Source organism: Medicago truncatula, chromosome 8 (assembly GCF_003473485.1).
Source record: "Medicago truncatula cultivar Jemalong A17 chromosome 8, MtrunA17r5.0-ANR, whole genome shotgun sequence".
NCBI lineage: Eukaryota > Viridiplantae > Streptophyta > Magnoliopsida > Fabales > Fabaceae > Medicago > Medicago truncatula.
In genome coordinates this window covers 32,530,255-32,545,766 of record NC_053049.1, presented here as the reverse complement: position 1 = coordinate 32,545,766, position 15,512 = coordinate 32,530,255, and the positions used below count along the sequence as shown (strand labels likewise).

Below are 15,512 nucleotides of genomic sequence, written 5' to 3'. Positions count from 1 at the left end.
TAATAGATTATTATTGAATTCTCTTCAAATAATTACTCTTGTAAAATATTTTGTATGTGTTTAGTAAAATTATTTATGAAATTTTATTTATCAAATATACAAAATTCATATAATTTCCTTATCTATCAATTATGATCAAGACTTTCAATAAAAATTGTATAAAAAAAAGTTTGTCTAATATTTTCAGTTTTTTATTATTATAAAATTTATGCTTTACTATAATTTTTTTAAAACAACTATGAATTGTAAATGTCCATCTTGAGACTATTTTTGAGAGGTCTCTAGTAAAGAACCCTAAAAAGTTTTACTAATTAAGTTGGAAAAATAACATATGCCAAACGACTTTAACTTTAACTTAAAAGTTTTAATTCTCAACTTTATTATCAAAGTAGCTTTTAGACCTCAAAAAAGTAGGGCCAAACATGAGTTTGTACCTTCAAACGCATGTTGGTTTTTTTAGTGATGTTTGGATACAATCAAAAGCAATTTTGAAAAAGTAATTTTACGGTCAAAACGTGGGTTAACATGAAGCCGCAAATTGTAGCTTCTGCTGCAACTAAAAGCAATTTTGGAGTTTGTTTTTTTGTTAAGAAATATATTTTTCATAAATACCCATGATTCAACTCAAACTCCATTTTTTTCCTTTTCCTCGGGCTTCAACGTTAATTATATGGAACACTTTTTCTTTATTTTTTCAGATTTGGTGAAAAACAAAAATGGGGAGGAAGAATAAGGAAATACCCAACCTCCACGGAAGCTTCAATAGAGAATAGAATGAAAAATTCAAAAATTTGGAAAACTAAAAACAGAAAAAGGAAGAAAGGATGATGCCATCTATAAAATTGAACATCTTGAGAGAGGCGACATGAATGAAACGGGTAGTGTTACTGACATTGAAATGGGTAGTCCTAGTATTACAAAGACATTAATTACCCATCACTATATTTATTATTTATTAATTAAGAGAATTCTTATTTGTTTTTTGAAGATCATTTTTTGAAAATGATTTTAATTAATAAGAAAATAATAATAAGATGAACCAATAAATAAGTACCATTAATAATGATTAATGAAGCAATAAAAATCCAAATATGATAACTTGAAATAATTATATAAAATGAAATATTTAATTTTAAACACAATTAAAAGGGTAATTTGGTCACTACATATTTAAAATCAATATCAATTTTGATTTAAAATATCCAAACATCGTCAACTCAGAATCACTTTTACATTAGTGTATCCAAACATTCAAATTCACTTTTAACCAAAATCAATTCTCTTAAACTCAATTATATCAAAATCAATTCTCACCGCCGCTATACCAAACACACACGTAGTAATTATATAAGGCTCAAATTTTGAATAAGAGGAATGTTATGGACACTCTCTTTCTAACACTCTCTCTAACACTTACTCTCTTATTGAGTGAAATTCATGTGAGTGTCACATGTTGGAAATGGATCCCACATAAAGTGGTGAGATCCACATGAGTTTCACCCAATAAGATGGTGAGTATTAGAGAGAATGCTAGAAAAATAGTGTTCCTAGCATTTCTCTTTGAATGAATGTAAGGATATTAATATTTTTACACATGTAGTATTTCAATTAAATAATTTATTTTATTCAAAACAAACCGAATAATAATATATTAGAGCGTACCGCGAACCTAATTAACGTACCAACTATGTATACCCCCTATCGAACCCAATTCTTCGAGAGTGGCGTACCGCGTACCCGAATCCGTAATAAGGCGAATTACAAACCAGGTGACTATGATTCCAAATTCCAATCCCTATTAATTTTTATTGTTGCTGCGTACCCCATTGAATTGGTTTCTGCACTTAATGCTTCAATTCCCTTATTTCCTTATTACTGCACTTATGTATTCCATTAAATTTGATTTCCTACTGCTGTGCCACTTTTTTCGTTATGTTGATTATTTAACTGGGCCGTATCAATTCATTCGCAAATATTTTTTATTTAAGGAAGATGGTGAAGATTCAAATAAAAAAGATGAAGATTTAAAGGAAGAATATAAAGATGATGAACATGCTCATCTTATTTCTGAAAAATTTCATTCTTTTCGAAAAAATCCACATAATTGTTTACTTTAAAAGTATAATATTTTTTATTAGTAAATGAAATTAATACAAATAAAAGTATGAGACAAAGTAAGAGCCTCGATTAAGCATGCAGTTCTGACAGGTTCAATGGATTCATGCTATATGAAATATTTTTGCATTAATTGATTCTTTATGGCATATTAAACACTTTTAATGCTAGTTATGAGTATGTTTTCAATTCACACCGTTAGTCCGAATAACATTTTTCATATTCAACAATCCGAATAATTATATTTGATACCGTTAATCCTTTGAGTCCGTTTTATTCGTCGGAATAATGTCATTCCATAATTCACTTTATAAAACAATAGACAATTAATTTAAATTTAAACAATTGTACGATCAAATTTTTAAGAATACATATATATTAATTGATCCCATTAGTGCTTGATTAAATTAACTAGTTAATTTCTTAAAGCAACCCATCATAAAATTAATGATTTTTTTTTTTGACAAATCATAAAACTAATGATAATTATATAGTAATTTATTACTTTTTAAAATTTGCACAACGGTGAAGTTGAATTATAATGCTAAAATTTTGTGATTGTATTTGATGTTGTGTTGGTTAAGCTGGATTTTATGATTGTGGAGGTCGTGGGTTCGATTCCTTTGTTTGGCCATGATTATTTTCTTTTGCAACTTCCTTACCTTCAGTCAATTATTTTATGAAGTCAAAGTTTCTGCATTCGGATACTTCGATCTATTCTTACATTTTTTGTACCGTTTTTGCAATTGCAGTGGCCTTGCAATCACGGTCACATCTAGGGTGGATCTAAAAAGAAAAAATATTTAAAATAAATTAAAAAAAAATCGTAAAGCATTAAATACACTCACTGATATTAAAAATAAATAAACTAGAGTTGTAAAAAGTGTTATAATTAATATCTATAAATTAAAAAATTGTGACATTTTCTTATAAATAGTACTTAAAAGTTGTTTAGTTAGCGCATGGGATTTGTATTTTCAAAACTGAAATTTGCGAGAAATATTGGATTTTCTTTATGCAAGGTAGCACTGAACAGATAATTTTGGATCTTAGATTCTTAACATTATTATTTTTTAATTCGTTAATAACTTATTACATGAACTATAATTAATTATTTCAAAACAAAAATAAGTAACAAACTACATTTTCATATGTTTGCCTGCATTTCTTCTTTGCAGTAATTAAACTAGTGGGTTCAACCATGTTTTAGTTTTTCTACAAATGCATTTCATTTTCGAAGTTAAATTAGTGGAGAGAAAAGAAAGAAAATAGAGACCGATCTTTTTCCCACTCTTGTTAATGTTTTGTATAGTTTGAGTTTAAAAGTTTCCCTCAACTTATGTTATCGATTGCTTAATATTTTCTGCTTCAATGTATATTTTATGTTCAAAGTTTTTTCACGCTTAGAATGTCATTGTAATTTTCAATATGTTATGCAGTTCTCTAGTTGTTGTGTTCCATTTCAAAATTGTCTCATTCAGACTACGTTAGCTTTTTATTAGTGGTAGATACTTGAATTTTTTAACCATTTGATTCAAACTTTGATCCTTAACCGATGCGTAAGGAAAAATAGTCGCTGGAAGTTGTCAACCCTTATTTTATCCATTAAATCTTGTGTTAATTTTAAAGTAAACACTTGTACATTTTTTTTGTTAACCTTACATCACACTTGAACACATATTTTAGTAATGGAAATAGAAAATGTTATCACAAAATAAACGAGGTCTAATAAGCCTTTTATATTAAAACCAATTATTTTGGATAAACCAAATGTGTGTCATACACACACAACTATAAAGAATAATTTCTTTGCGGTAATTGAGATCCATTTAGAATTGATCCCATACACATCGGTCAAGGATTGAATCCTCAAACATCTACCATTTGTGTGTAGGTAAAAATCATAGGTATCAGAAGCTTGGCAGAATTTGAAACTTTAGGCTCCGTTTAGTGTCCCACCATTTTGCTAACATAACGCATGGAATAGCTCATAAATTAAACTTCATAACTCTTTCTTTTCAAATTCAATGTTTTTTAAAATTTTATTGAAAAAAGCTTCTTAAAAAAATATATATATATATATTGACAAAATTCAATATCTGGTCCTTTAAAAACTCAATTAAAATTATTTCCAGGATTGAGATGCTGCAAAGCTCCTCAGGCTAGTTTCACACCTCATATCTATATCTCGCATAAACTGATTTATCCTAAGAACCTTAAAAATTAATATTAAATCCAACATTAAGTGCCTGTTTGGATTCCCATTAGAAAACAGAAGATGTGCGTTTTGGGTAGTCAAACGCAGTTTGACGAAAAACTGTCATGTTTGACTTTCATCCATATGAATTGCTTCTTCCATACCCAAACTCACGGTTGACCAGAAGCTATGATTTGGAGCTTCTGCGTTTGCCAAAATCGATTCTCAATTTCAATTTTGTTTTTCAAACCATCTTCCCTTATTACCCTTTATTTATAACTGTCCTCCCTGGCAAAAAACAACAGAGTTGTTGTTCAAGAGGAAGAAGAGAACAAGCTGAGACGAGGGAAGGAATTAGAAATTGATTGTTTTCCTATCAGAAATTTCTAATCTTTTAGGGAAGAAATTGATTGCTTCCGTTGGCATCTCAATTCGATTTTCGGGGCGAGTAACACCGAGTTGCTATCTTCTTTTTTACAGTATAATTGTTTTATTACTTTTTTTTACAATATATAAGCTTATCCTTTTTTTTTTTTACAAGATATAAGCTTATTCTATATTATATTAAAAATAACTCTTGCAGAAAAAGAAAAACTAAATAATTCTTCTAAATCCATGTTATTCTTAAAAGAACTTGTGAACCACTAATATTTTTTTTTTTTACTAATTTTATGCAATTATACTAAATTTAATTATTCAGCATAAGTCTAATGGGTTAAAAAAAAAACATGTTTAAATAATGATCTAAAATGAGAATAGGCCTCTCTAATTTTAACTACAATTAAAAATCCTCTTAAAAAAACTACAATTAAAAGGATAATTTGGTCATTACACATCTAAAATCAATTTTGAAACAAACTATCCAAACAACATCAGCCCATAAGAATTGCTTTTGTGTCAGCTTATCCAAACATAAATCAATTCACTTTAACTCACTTTTAACTAAAATCAATTTTCACAAAATCAATTTTATCAAAATCAATTTTCGTCACCGCCGAACCACACTAAGATTCATGTCCGGAACTGGAATCACTACCATGAACAAGGCTATGTAAAGGAACTCAAATTCTTGTAATTAAAAGAGCAGCATATTCCCTATTTGACCTCAAAATCTTAAGGACAATAGTTTGGTACTCTTAAAAATCCAAAAGATATGAAATATAAACCACAAATAAATTGCAACACTGAACTAATTTATCTCAATGACCCCAGTTGATATTGGGTAATGGGTAGTGACATTATTGATTTGTAGTTACTCTAAGCAAGTTACTTCAAAGGCCATACTTAAAGGTGATAAATCAGGTTTTTCAATGACTTTTTTCTAGAAATAACCAATAACAATATTTAAGAGCATCACCAGGACAGCTAGCAGTATTGGACACAATTATGACCTTTTGTATACCATGTCTTGATATTAGCCAACCAAAAAGCATACTAACTGAATTGCAAAATGCATATTTATCCGTTTGCTCCCAATGTCTCTTGTTAATAAAGCCCACCAAAGATGACGCTGACAGCTTAAGAAATCACAACACTCCAAATGCGCCCTGTCAAACATTCGACAGAAAATGTGATTCAAAACCCATAAAGTTTACTACAACCAAATAATTGGTTAACATCCAAATTATCTCAAAGTATCAATGTTGACATCATAGTTTTTTGCCATTGACAACTGCACCACTTAAGGAAAATATGGTTACTCAAAATATCTCTGTTGGTGTCGATGACAAAAATTTATAATATAATTTCTAAATTCATTTAAAGAAACAATGAAATGCGGTTGAACATATGCAAATGCCACATAAGGTGGGCTGTTTTCTTCAATATTTGTAAAACATGATAACATTTTCACTTATTTTGGGTTTTCTAGAAGATCTATCAATTTCATCAACACAAAGACCATAACCATAACCATATTAGTGCATCATTGACAAAGGTGATGCAAATCCATCAAAGTGCACCTTCCTTTATTAAACAACAAAACCGAGGCCTTAACCCCGTATCTATGTCAGTCTAACACAAACAACTTTCAAATGAAACACAGCTTGCGTAAATTTTATACTCAAATTTTCCATGAATTTGTAAACACCAAAATTGATTGCTAATTTTTAACACAAAAAGTCAAACAGATGCATAATATAGGTGACATTATACTCTAATCAATCAAAAAACTTAAATAGCGGTATACATTTAAGAAGTACAATATTATTTTTTTTTTTTTTTTAAAAGGAGTACAACACTAGTCCCAATCAGGCACTATAGTGAGAAACTAACTAAATCAACTGAAAATTGGATACTTTGGGGTTATGGAATTATAGTTAAAAATGTAGTAACCACTAGTGACACATGTAAAAACAAGGTACGTCTAATTTTGTTTGTAAATTGCAAAGTCAGGATAGGAAAGTATGAAGCTTGATGGCTTGAAGTTTGAGAGAAATTCTCACAAGGAATGATGTTGAACAGATGATGAAATGAGTACAAGGCTCTATTATTTCTTTAGCTTATTAGACACTAGCCAACTAGCTCACTATCAATCATCTAATCTAACTAACTACCCAATGGAAAAGTTTTTTTTCCTTTTTTGCAAAGGCAAGACAGCATTTCATTATATAAAATAAAAAGATCGTAGGCACAAGAAGTGCATTATGGAAAGAACAATGCAACCAAGTTCTCAACAAAAAAGAGTATACCCACACAAGCTCCCAATAAAACCCAATAAACAAGAAAACCAATGCCCACACTTTGCTACATAAATTGAAGGACGTGAAATAAAGAAGCTTTCCAATTCCACAGTACACTAAGCATCCCCTCTAAAAGCAACAACTGCAAGAGCCTATAAAATTGGTGCCAAATAAAATTGATATCCAAGATAGCATGCCACTAGATGGCAAACTTGATTAGAAATTCAGCACAATTTCATTATCCACCACCCTCTCATGTACACTTGTTCAACACCATGCCTCGCACCAATGCACTCCAATACCTACCAATGCAAAACCAGCACTGCTCTTCCCCTTGACAGCCAAAAAAAGAAAAACACTCACTATGCAACTGGACACTGCGTCTAAAGAGCTTCCAAAAAAATACAAGTTCAATATCATGTTGTGTACCACTAGACAGCAACAACCTCTGCAGCTCCGATATCTCAGACGATCAAAAGACACCGGGCTGATATCAAAGCCAAGGCCAAAATCACTCTTGTGCTCCACATCTCTAAGGGTCAACTTTAAAACATATTTGAATAAAACAAACTACTACTACGACAACAAAGATCGCAATCATTTAGAAAAGGATGGCATAAAGCCAAAATCACCTTTCTACACCAACAGGTGCCCCTTAACAACTCCATGCCAACAGACCCTCCCATTACTAAAACCGACCCCCGCCAAACTCCACACTCCCACTAAAACCAACAAACAAAGCCAGCAAGAGGCCGTTCCAAAATAAGGAAACTAACTTATTATCCTAAAACACATCTAATTGTGCAGATTAACCCAGTCTTGATGATCATTAATTTATAAAGAAAAATAAAAAAGAGAATGCGAGAGTTTGCACCTTAATTTGGAGACAGAGCTGGGTCAAATTTAAGTTCACATGTAACAGAGCCCTTTGGTATGTCAGTTAATCTTTTGAGAGAACAATACTTGTTTGTTTTGTCCATTGAAATATCAACAAAAATAAGCATTGTCTTCAATACAAGTCCGTTCCGCAAAATATAGTCAGCAAATGCCAGCTCATCTTCCAATCCTTGATATCCTTCTATGTGAATATAAGTCAGGTGGGATTTGAGACATTCAAAAACTGTTGTTGACTCTGGCTCCCATGTTCTCAATGGTCGTGGTTCCTCCTAAAATCAACAAGGGACACCGTGCCTTGACTCAAAAATATATTTTTATGTACAGATAGATTCATACATGCATGTATATATAGACATACCAAAGATTGATTAAATTAAACTTGAGAAGTCAACGAACCTTGCTGCTCTTAATTATGAGAACTCGAAGCACGTGGCATTTTTCAAGAGCGTCGACCAGAAGATTCGAGTTGAAGCAGGGAAGAATGAACTTTAGATGAAATAAATTGCGAAATTCTGGATAATTTAGAACAGGGGCATGAAGTGGCAACTGCATGTACACGATAACAAGTGATGGCGCAGTATTAGTACCAACTACATATATAAAAACATACAAACGATAAAAACAAAACTTCACCTTTGATGTCAAATGACGCGAAAGTATATTTATTTCACTGTTTTTGTTATCTTGGAAGAGGCTGTTGAGAATAGGGTCGACAAATTCACTTTCACGTGAGGAAAAGACATCGAGAAATGCTTCCACCATACTATGAAAGTTGCCAACGATGCCCATGTCATGGGGATATATACCAAACTTAAAGTGAGTCCAAGTGAAATTGTGATTGGTGGATTTCAAGCTCTTGGAGCTGAAAGAAGGTGGAATGGGAACTTCGTTCAAAGATATGTCTTCAAGGAAAAAGTTAATATCTAGAGTTTCCAGCACCGGGCAGGCAGAGAGAAAAGCAACTACCGAATCCACAGTCTCTACACCAAGTTTCAGTCTCTTCAGTAATGGAAAATGAAGCGGAGAATGTTGATCTTTGATATGGATTTCTACACCATGCAGACTGCAGTACCAACAAAAGACAGGTTATATATAACATTATTTATTTGTTTCAATGATGGAAATAGAAAGAGAACAAGAGATGAAATTATGGAAGTGAGCATCGATATAATAATATGTAAAATCAATACCAAATATCATTTTTCCACCATTAAAACAAGAGTATTTTGACAGTTTCATAGGAATAAAAACAAATTTGAAACAAATGTGAGGCTAACTCTACCTTATTTATAGGTTTCTGAATGAAAATAGGGAAAACAAAATCTAAAAATGAGGAAACTACCAAATTAGGGCTTTGTCTAGCATGCACGAGCAAGCAAAATGGTCTTCCACCATGCACACATGTATTTTTCCTTATTTGATCAAAAAGTCAAATCATATTTCGGTCAATGCAATGGTGGAAAGGAAACTAGCTTGTACATGATAGAAGTCTTGTCTTACTTGTGCACTATAGAATTAGTCCCAAATTAGTCATTGACTTTGCGGCGTACTCTCTAAAATCCAATGAAGCACGGATACTGGACACGGACACGCCAACGCAGCTAATAATTTGAAAACATCACATAATTCAGTGTAATTACAAGTGTCCGTGTCGGATACGCCCGATCCGAGCAGTGTCTGTGCTTCATAGCTAATATCTAACATGTCATGAGTATTTCAAAAAGGTTTGTCCCTATATTTAACTACTTCCTAATAATTTGGCCCCTAAGTTTATACAGTTACTATCAATTTAGTCCTAGTCCTAGCATACACCATCTGAAGGAATATGAATAAAAAAAATAGAGATATTGAAATTGGGTTAGTACCGGAGGGAAACGAGGTTGTTGCAGTTGATGAAGAGGGAAGGAGGGAGTTTAACAAAATCATCGGCGTTTAGAACGGTGAGAGAGAGTTCTTGAAGGTGGGGACCAGTGGCGGCACGGAACCACAGCTCAAACATTTTGGGATCCGGGTAATCACAGTTGAGACGGAACTTCCGAATGTTGCGGGATCTACGGAGGGTGAGTACAGCATTGACGAAGGATGCAAATTTTTTGAAACTGTCGTCGTAAAAGTGAGGATCGTAGTCGTAGTCGTCGAAGTCGAAGACCTGGAGATGCTCCCAGAGGTGTCGCCACCTGTGAGAGACGAGAGTCATGGTTGCGACGGAGGTTCGAGTTGGGAGGAAGGATAGTATATGGCATAGAATGGAGTCCGGTAAACTACTCAGTCTGTCCTCTTCTTCTGCTTTCCGCCGTTTCAAGCTTGACTCCGCCATCGTCGATTCGGTGTAACTGACGAGATAGCACTCTTACCTATTATTTTCCATTGTATCGAATGTACATTTATGACATTAAACATTAATATTTACCTGCATTTTATTGTTTTTGTTTTTTTTATTTAAGTTTAATTTTATAGATAAATATTTCATGATATTATAAAGTAATTAATCAATTTTGTTTCAAATTAAAAATAAATATTTCACACGTGAACCTTAGTTTTTATAGCAATAACTTAATATTAAATATCAACATAAATATTTTTTAACATGATTTGATAAAAAAAAACATGATCATAACACATAATTTCTGACTAAAAAGATCAATTTTTAATAAAAAAAACTTAAAAACTAATTTGTTATAAACATTTAACTTAAATTATTGCGGATGATATTTGACATGTATTAAACAAGGTCTTGTTAACTAATGCATTTTAAGCATTGATTAAGGAATTATTAAAAAGAAATTTTGTTTTAAAAATATAAGATGTTACTTTTGATCAAATAATGATTTATGAAAATTTATTTGTTTTAGATGATTAATCAATGTCTTATGGAACTCTTTAGCATTCTTCGTTAAACAGTACATAAGAATAAATTAAATCAAATGAATGGACTCAAGTGGTTAATAAACTACATCAAAGGACGAACCTTTTAGGAAGAATGAGTTTGATTACTAGGTGGAACATTTCATTTCTTTGTCAGACTTTGCTTATATGATGAACTCCAAATTACTGCGTTCCTTTTCTCTAAGAGCAAGAGAGTTAACATGCAAAACGAAACAATACACCAATACTATATTTCTCGTTTATTTCTCTCTTCGAAACCAAACAAATTCACAAAAATGTTAGCATAAAATAATTTGTTGTTACGACGATTAATCAATATAATAACATACAAAATGTCTATTCATTAATTGATGTGACAATATTTTATTAAATGCATATGTAAAATAATTGTACACCTACGAAACATATTAATTGAACTTTTTTCTTTTTTAGAAACTTTGCATCGAAAATAATAATTTTCATACAAAAAAAATTGATTACAACATTTGAGACATTGAACACATGTCAACGTTTCATTTTTATACCAAAAAAGAAAGTTTAATTGATATAAAATTTAGAGGTTACACTTAGATCGACGGCAAAAATTAAACCAACAACCTTACGGCCAACCTTCATTGACACATTGTTTCGATCTCTAGAGTAAAATAAATCATATTATATTTTTTATGGTGCCTAAAGATCAATTGCCCTCAAGTTGTATATTTTCTAAAATGAGTTATTTTTTAATGGAGTTATACAACCAATGTATAAAAATACACCAATAAAAGTTAAAAACATAACTGTACCAAAAAAAAAAAAAAAGTTAAAAACATAATCAGCAAAATAACATAATTAGCATTAGTTGATCTGTACTAATTCATTAATGCTGGGTGTCAAATTTAAAATAATACCACACCTCATCTAATAATAGTAACTATGAAAACAAAAAGCAAGCCATCTACAAATTTCACTATATAGCTGTATTTATTGAGTCAACACTACAATGAATGAGTTATAGCAGTTCAAAAAATGGTATGAAACAATATAGCACATGGACGCTCTCTCCCAGCACACAAAAAGAAATGTCTTTGTGCGATGACAGTGAAACTTTACATCAAGCATGAGTGAATAAACTTCTGAGAATGCACAAAGGGAGCACAACTTTGCAGATTTACGTGGGCACAAACTCCCTGGAATTGGGCTCTAAATTAGACAAAATAAGCCAAAGGACCAAGATTAACAGCATGAACTGTAAGACAAAGCAGTATGTCAGGTTGCATAATCTCCTCTGAATCATAAAAGTCTCCTCAGCTCCTAAAACTTCACCACGGTATTTTCCTGATTCATCTGTTCTGTTCTTCATTATTGAATCCTCACTACCTGCCACTTCAAGCTTATTTGTATTTTGCACTTTATTGCCAGACATTGTTTCCTGTTTCTCTGTAAAAGTTGATGCAACCTTCAAGCTCTTCATCATATTTTTGATGGTAAGGTATTTGACCTCGGCTTCAACCTTTTGCAGAAAAAGGCTCTCAAGCTCAGACTCCAGCTCTTTACATTTTTCACCTATTGTGCTAGTAGATTCTTCCTTAGTATAAAGGTCGGATTCAAGTATCAGAATCCTGCCATCCCTTTGTTCAAGATCGCACTTCAATCGGTATAACTTATTTTCCAAAATGTCTATTTTTTCTGTCAGGCTTGCTATTTGAAGCTCCCTGGAACTTGATGAATTTTGTTCATCAGAATGGCCGGATGAGCATGAATCATGAAATTCTAGATCAACAGCACTTGGTCCAGCAGCTTCACTTCTACATTTGATTGAGCCATTATCATCATGTGAGGAACTTTCATTCCCAATCTCCTTGAATTTTTCAATTTCTGCAAGAGACGCATATTGGTTATGAAGAGTTCACAGAATGCAATGACACACACCACACTTCCAATAAAGACACTATTGCAGAGGCCAAAAACTTCTTTTAACTTTCATTTCATGAGTGTGTGAATCAATGACTCTCAACATTAAAAAAAAATCAAGCTTACAGGAAACGAAAACTCATCATAAAAACCATCTTAAGCTCATTTTGGTAAGCTATTTTAGTAGATAGTAGCATTTTCTTTGGATGAAATCCACTACTATCCTTCTAACAAAAGCAATCAAGTTCCGAGCCGACTGAGTAACAAGGACACATCCTCTCTCCAAAAAGACCTAATTTTTAAGAAAGAATCAAATCAGGAACCTCTCACTAAAGCATTCCAATATGCTATCAAACAGGATTTTTTTAGAAGGCATCCAAATTACAAACAGGGTTAAACAGCTAGATATTAACTTAAATCAATAATCAACTTCCATCACATTGTGTGTACTCTGGAAGCGTCATAATTTAAATTGTATATCAGTTACATAAGTTGAATCAATAATCAATATTCAATCAAAGTCAGCTATTAATTTACAGTGGCAAAAAACTATTGTTTACCTTTCTTTTCATAAGTGTGAGAATCAGTGACTTTCAACATTAATTAAAATCAAGTTTACATAAAAAATACAAACATAAAAACCATCTTTAACTCACTTTTTAGAGAAAAAAAAAGAACATTCTTTTTAGATGAAATTCACTAATATCATTCTAACAGAAGCAATCCTGTTCAAAACTGACAGAGTAACACAAACATGAATCTCTCTCAAAAGACCTAATTTTTCACAAAAAATCAAACCAAGAACCTCTCACTAAAGAGCATTCCAATATGCTATAACACTATTGTGCATCTAAACAAGGTTATGCATCTAAAGTGTCATAATTTAAATTGTATATCAATTATAACAAGGGTTTCATATAAAGATTCAAAATTGCAACCTGGGTCGCGACACAACAGTTCTTTATGTTGCCGAAACTGTGAAACCACAACGCGACCGCAGCAATATCAAGAATCACGACGCAGCTGTAACAGTTAACGCTACCACCATTTAAAACCCTAATTCAATTAACATAAGCTAAGCTACAAAATAACATTTAATTAACCAATTGCATAACATCTCCACATTATTATATCAATTATTAAAAGCCAAAGTTAAGAAAAGCAAAATGAAGAAAATGAAGAAACTTTGAACCAAAAAAAGAAAGAAAGAAAAAGAAAGAAAATGAAGAAACCTTGTTCAAGTGCATCCCGAGAAAGCTTAAGGTTATGAATAGACTTCAATAAAGGATCATCAACATCGAGCTTCAATTCTGAGTCACGTGCATCACTAAGTAAATCTTGATCACTATCTTGATCGTTTTTCTGACAATCATCTTTATTCAAAACCCTAGCATTTGGATTACAACTACCACTGATTCTCATTCCACACCCTACAGAATCCTCGCTACCAGAACCACCACCTTGTTTTGACACAGCGTCTTTTCTTCGTGAGGACTCGCCGGCGATGGAAGCAACGTCGTCATTCTCGGTGGCGTTTTGTTGACGGTTGCTGTGTTTGGATTCAGCGGAATCCATGACGAGAACGAAACGAGAATTGAAAAGCGGTTTTGTTAGTTATGTTGTTGAAAGTGGAAAGTGTGAGTTATTTAGAAGATAATATATAATCACTTTTTTTATAGTTTATTAATGGATTATGGAACACGTTGAAGCCTAGGATAAAGCGTGTATTGGCGCAATTTGGCGGTTTAATAAAATATAATCAGTAATTACTTTTTAAAATTAACTTAATTCTTCAACTAATTTCTCTAATATAATTTTTATTAAAAAATATTTTTTCATCTAATAAAAATGGTTTTTTATTAGGATGCATTATTGATTTATCGCTATTAAAAGAATTTTTTATATGCATTTAATCATACAAAAAATAATATTTTATTATCATAAAAACTTGACTATGTTTTTCTCATTATTAATTTGAGTAAGGTAGTTTTTTTTTTTTTTTTTTTTTTTAAATTTTAAAAATAGAAAATATTATTTATCTCACTTGAATCGGACTTTTAACTGCTTTAATATTTCAGCTCAACCAAATGAACTACTCATCTCCCAACTAAGATAAGTTGTGGCTTGTGTTTTGAACATTGATATTTGTAAATAAACATTGAACTTCAGTAAATCTATTGGTTCATCCAAGCTTATGCAAAATTTGATTCCTACATGTATTACTTAATGCACATTAATTTATTTATTTTTGGTTACAAGAGTGAAGAAACAGAAAAAAGAAACGAAAACAGGAAAGAAAAGAAAAGACATAAACTAAGCTCTCAGGTACAAAGTTTCGAAAACGTCATTCTTCAAGAAAGGGCGAAGATCATCGGGAGGCAGAGTTTGAATCAAAAGACCATCATCTGAGCTGGCTCCTAGTTTTGCAAAATAATCGGCGCACTGATTACCCTCACGGAGAGTGCACATTAATTGAAATAACCTAAGTTCATTTTGGTAAATAAAAAAGAAGATAAAGGATCAAAATAAGCTTTCAGTAAAAGATAAATGATCAAAATCATATTTTAACTTAATTTTTATATCTTATAAAAAAACATAATTTTTATATTATTATACATGTAAAGTTCTGTTAGATCTCCAATGACAATTCTTGTGAACTTAATTTATTTATTTTTGACAAGTCGTGAACTTAACTTAGTTGATAAGAACAATGCATAATATATACAAGGTTTGAGGTTCTAACCCCGACCACCACCGAAAGGAAGAAAAAAAAAAATGACACCAATGATGTATCGGCCACAAATTTGATTCTTTGAGCTGATTATGCAATCAATTCTCAATTT

The 15,512-nt window shown here is 31.7% G+C and overlaps 2 protein-coding genes across 2 annotated transcripts; both read right to left on the bottom strand.

The window, feature by feature from the left end:
* Positions 1–5,364: 5,364 nt before the first annotated feature.
* Positions 5,365–10,276, bottom strand: LOC25501542 (F-box/FBD/LRR-repeat protein At5g56420). Its single transcript, XM_013590794.3, has 5 exons — positions 9,756–10,276; positions 8,524–8,953; positions 8,287–8,436; positions 7,868–8,159; positions 5,365–5,859 (listed from the first exon to the last, which is right to left on the bottom strand). Exons 1-4 carry the CDS (start codon positions 10,205–10,207, stop codon positions 7,869–7,871), a joined length of 1,323 nt encoding a protein of 440 aa, XP_013446248.1. The 5' UTR covers positions 10,208–10,276; the 3' UTR covers positions 5,365–5,859; position 7,868.
* Positions 10,277–11,630: 1,354 nt separating this feature from the next.
* On the bottom strand, positions 11,631–14,318 carry LOC25501541 (WPP domain-interacting protein 1). Its single transcript, XM_013590793.3, has 2 exons — positions 13,902–14,318; positions 11,631–12,633 (listed from the first exon to the last, which is right to left on the bottom strand). The coding sequence occupies exons 1-2, from the start codon at positions 14,242–14,244 to the stop codon at positions 11,927–11,929; spliced, it is 1,050 nt and encodes a 349-aa protein (XP_013446247.1). The 5' UTR covers positions 14,245–14,318; the 3' UTR covers positions 11,631–11,926.
* Positions 14,319–15,512: the final 1,194 nt, after the last annotated feature.

Excerpts from the sequence above, each read along its gene's own strand:
- LOC25501542 (XM_013590794.3), bottom strand. The coding sequence starts at position 10,207 with ATGGCGGAGTCAAGCTTGAAACGGCGGAAAGCAGAAGAAGAGGACAGA. Across the intron at positions 8,954-9,755 it reads AACAACCTCGTTTCCCTCCG|TCTGCATGGTGTAGAAATCC; the intron begins GTACTAACCCAA and ends TTGGTACTGCAG. Across the intron at positions 8,437-8,523 it reads CGCGTCATTTGACATCAAAG|TTGCCACTTCATGCCCCTGT; the intron begins GTGAAGTTTTGT and ends GTGTACATGCAG.
- LOC25501541 (XM_013590793.3), bottom strand. The coding sequence starts at position 14,244 with ATGGATTCCGCTGAATCCAAACACAGCAACCGTCAACAAAACGCCACC. Across the intron at positions 12,634-13,901 it reads TCGGGATGCACTTGAACAAG|AAATTGAAAAATTCAAGGAG; the intron begins GTTTCTTCATTT and ends CGTCTCTTGCAG.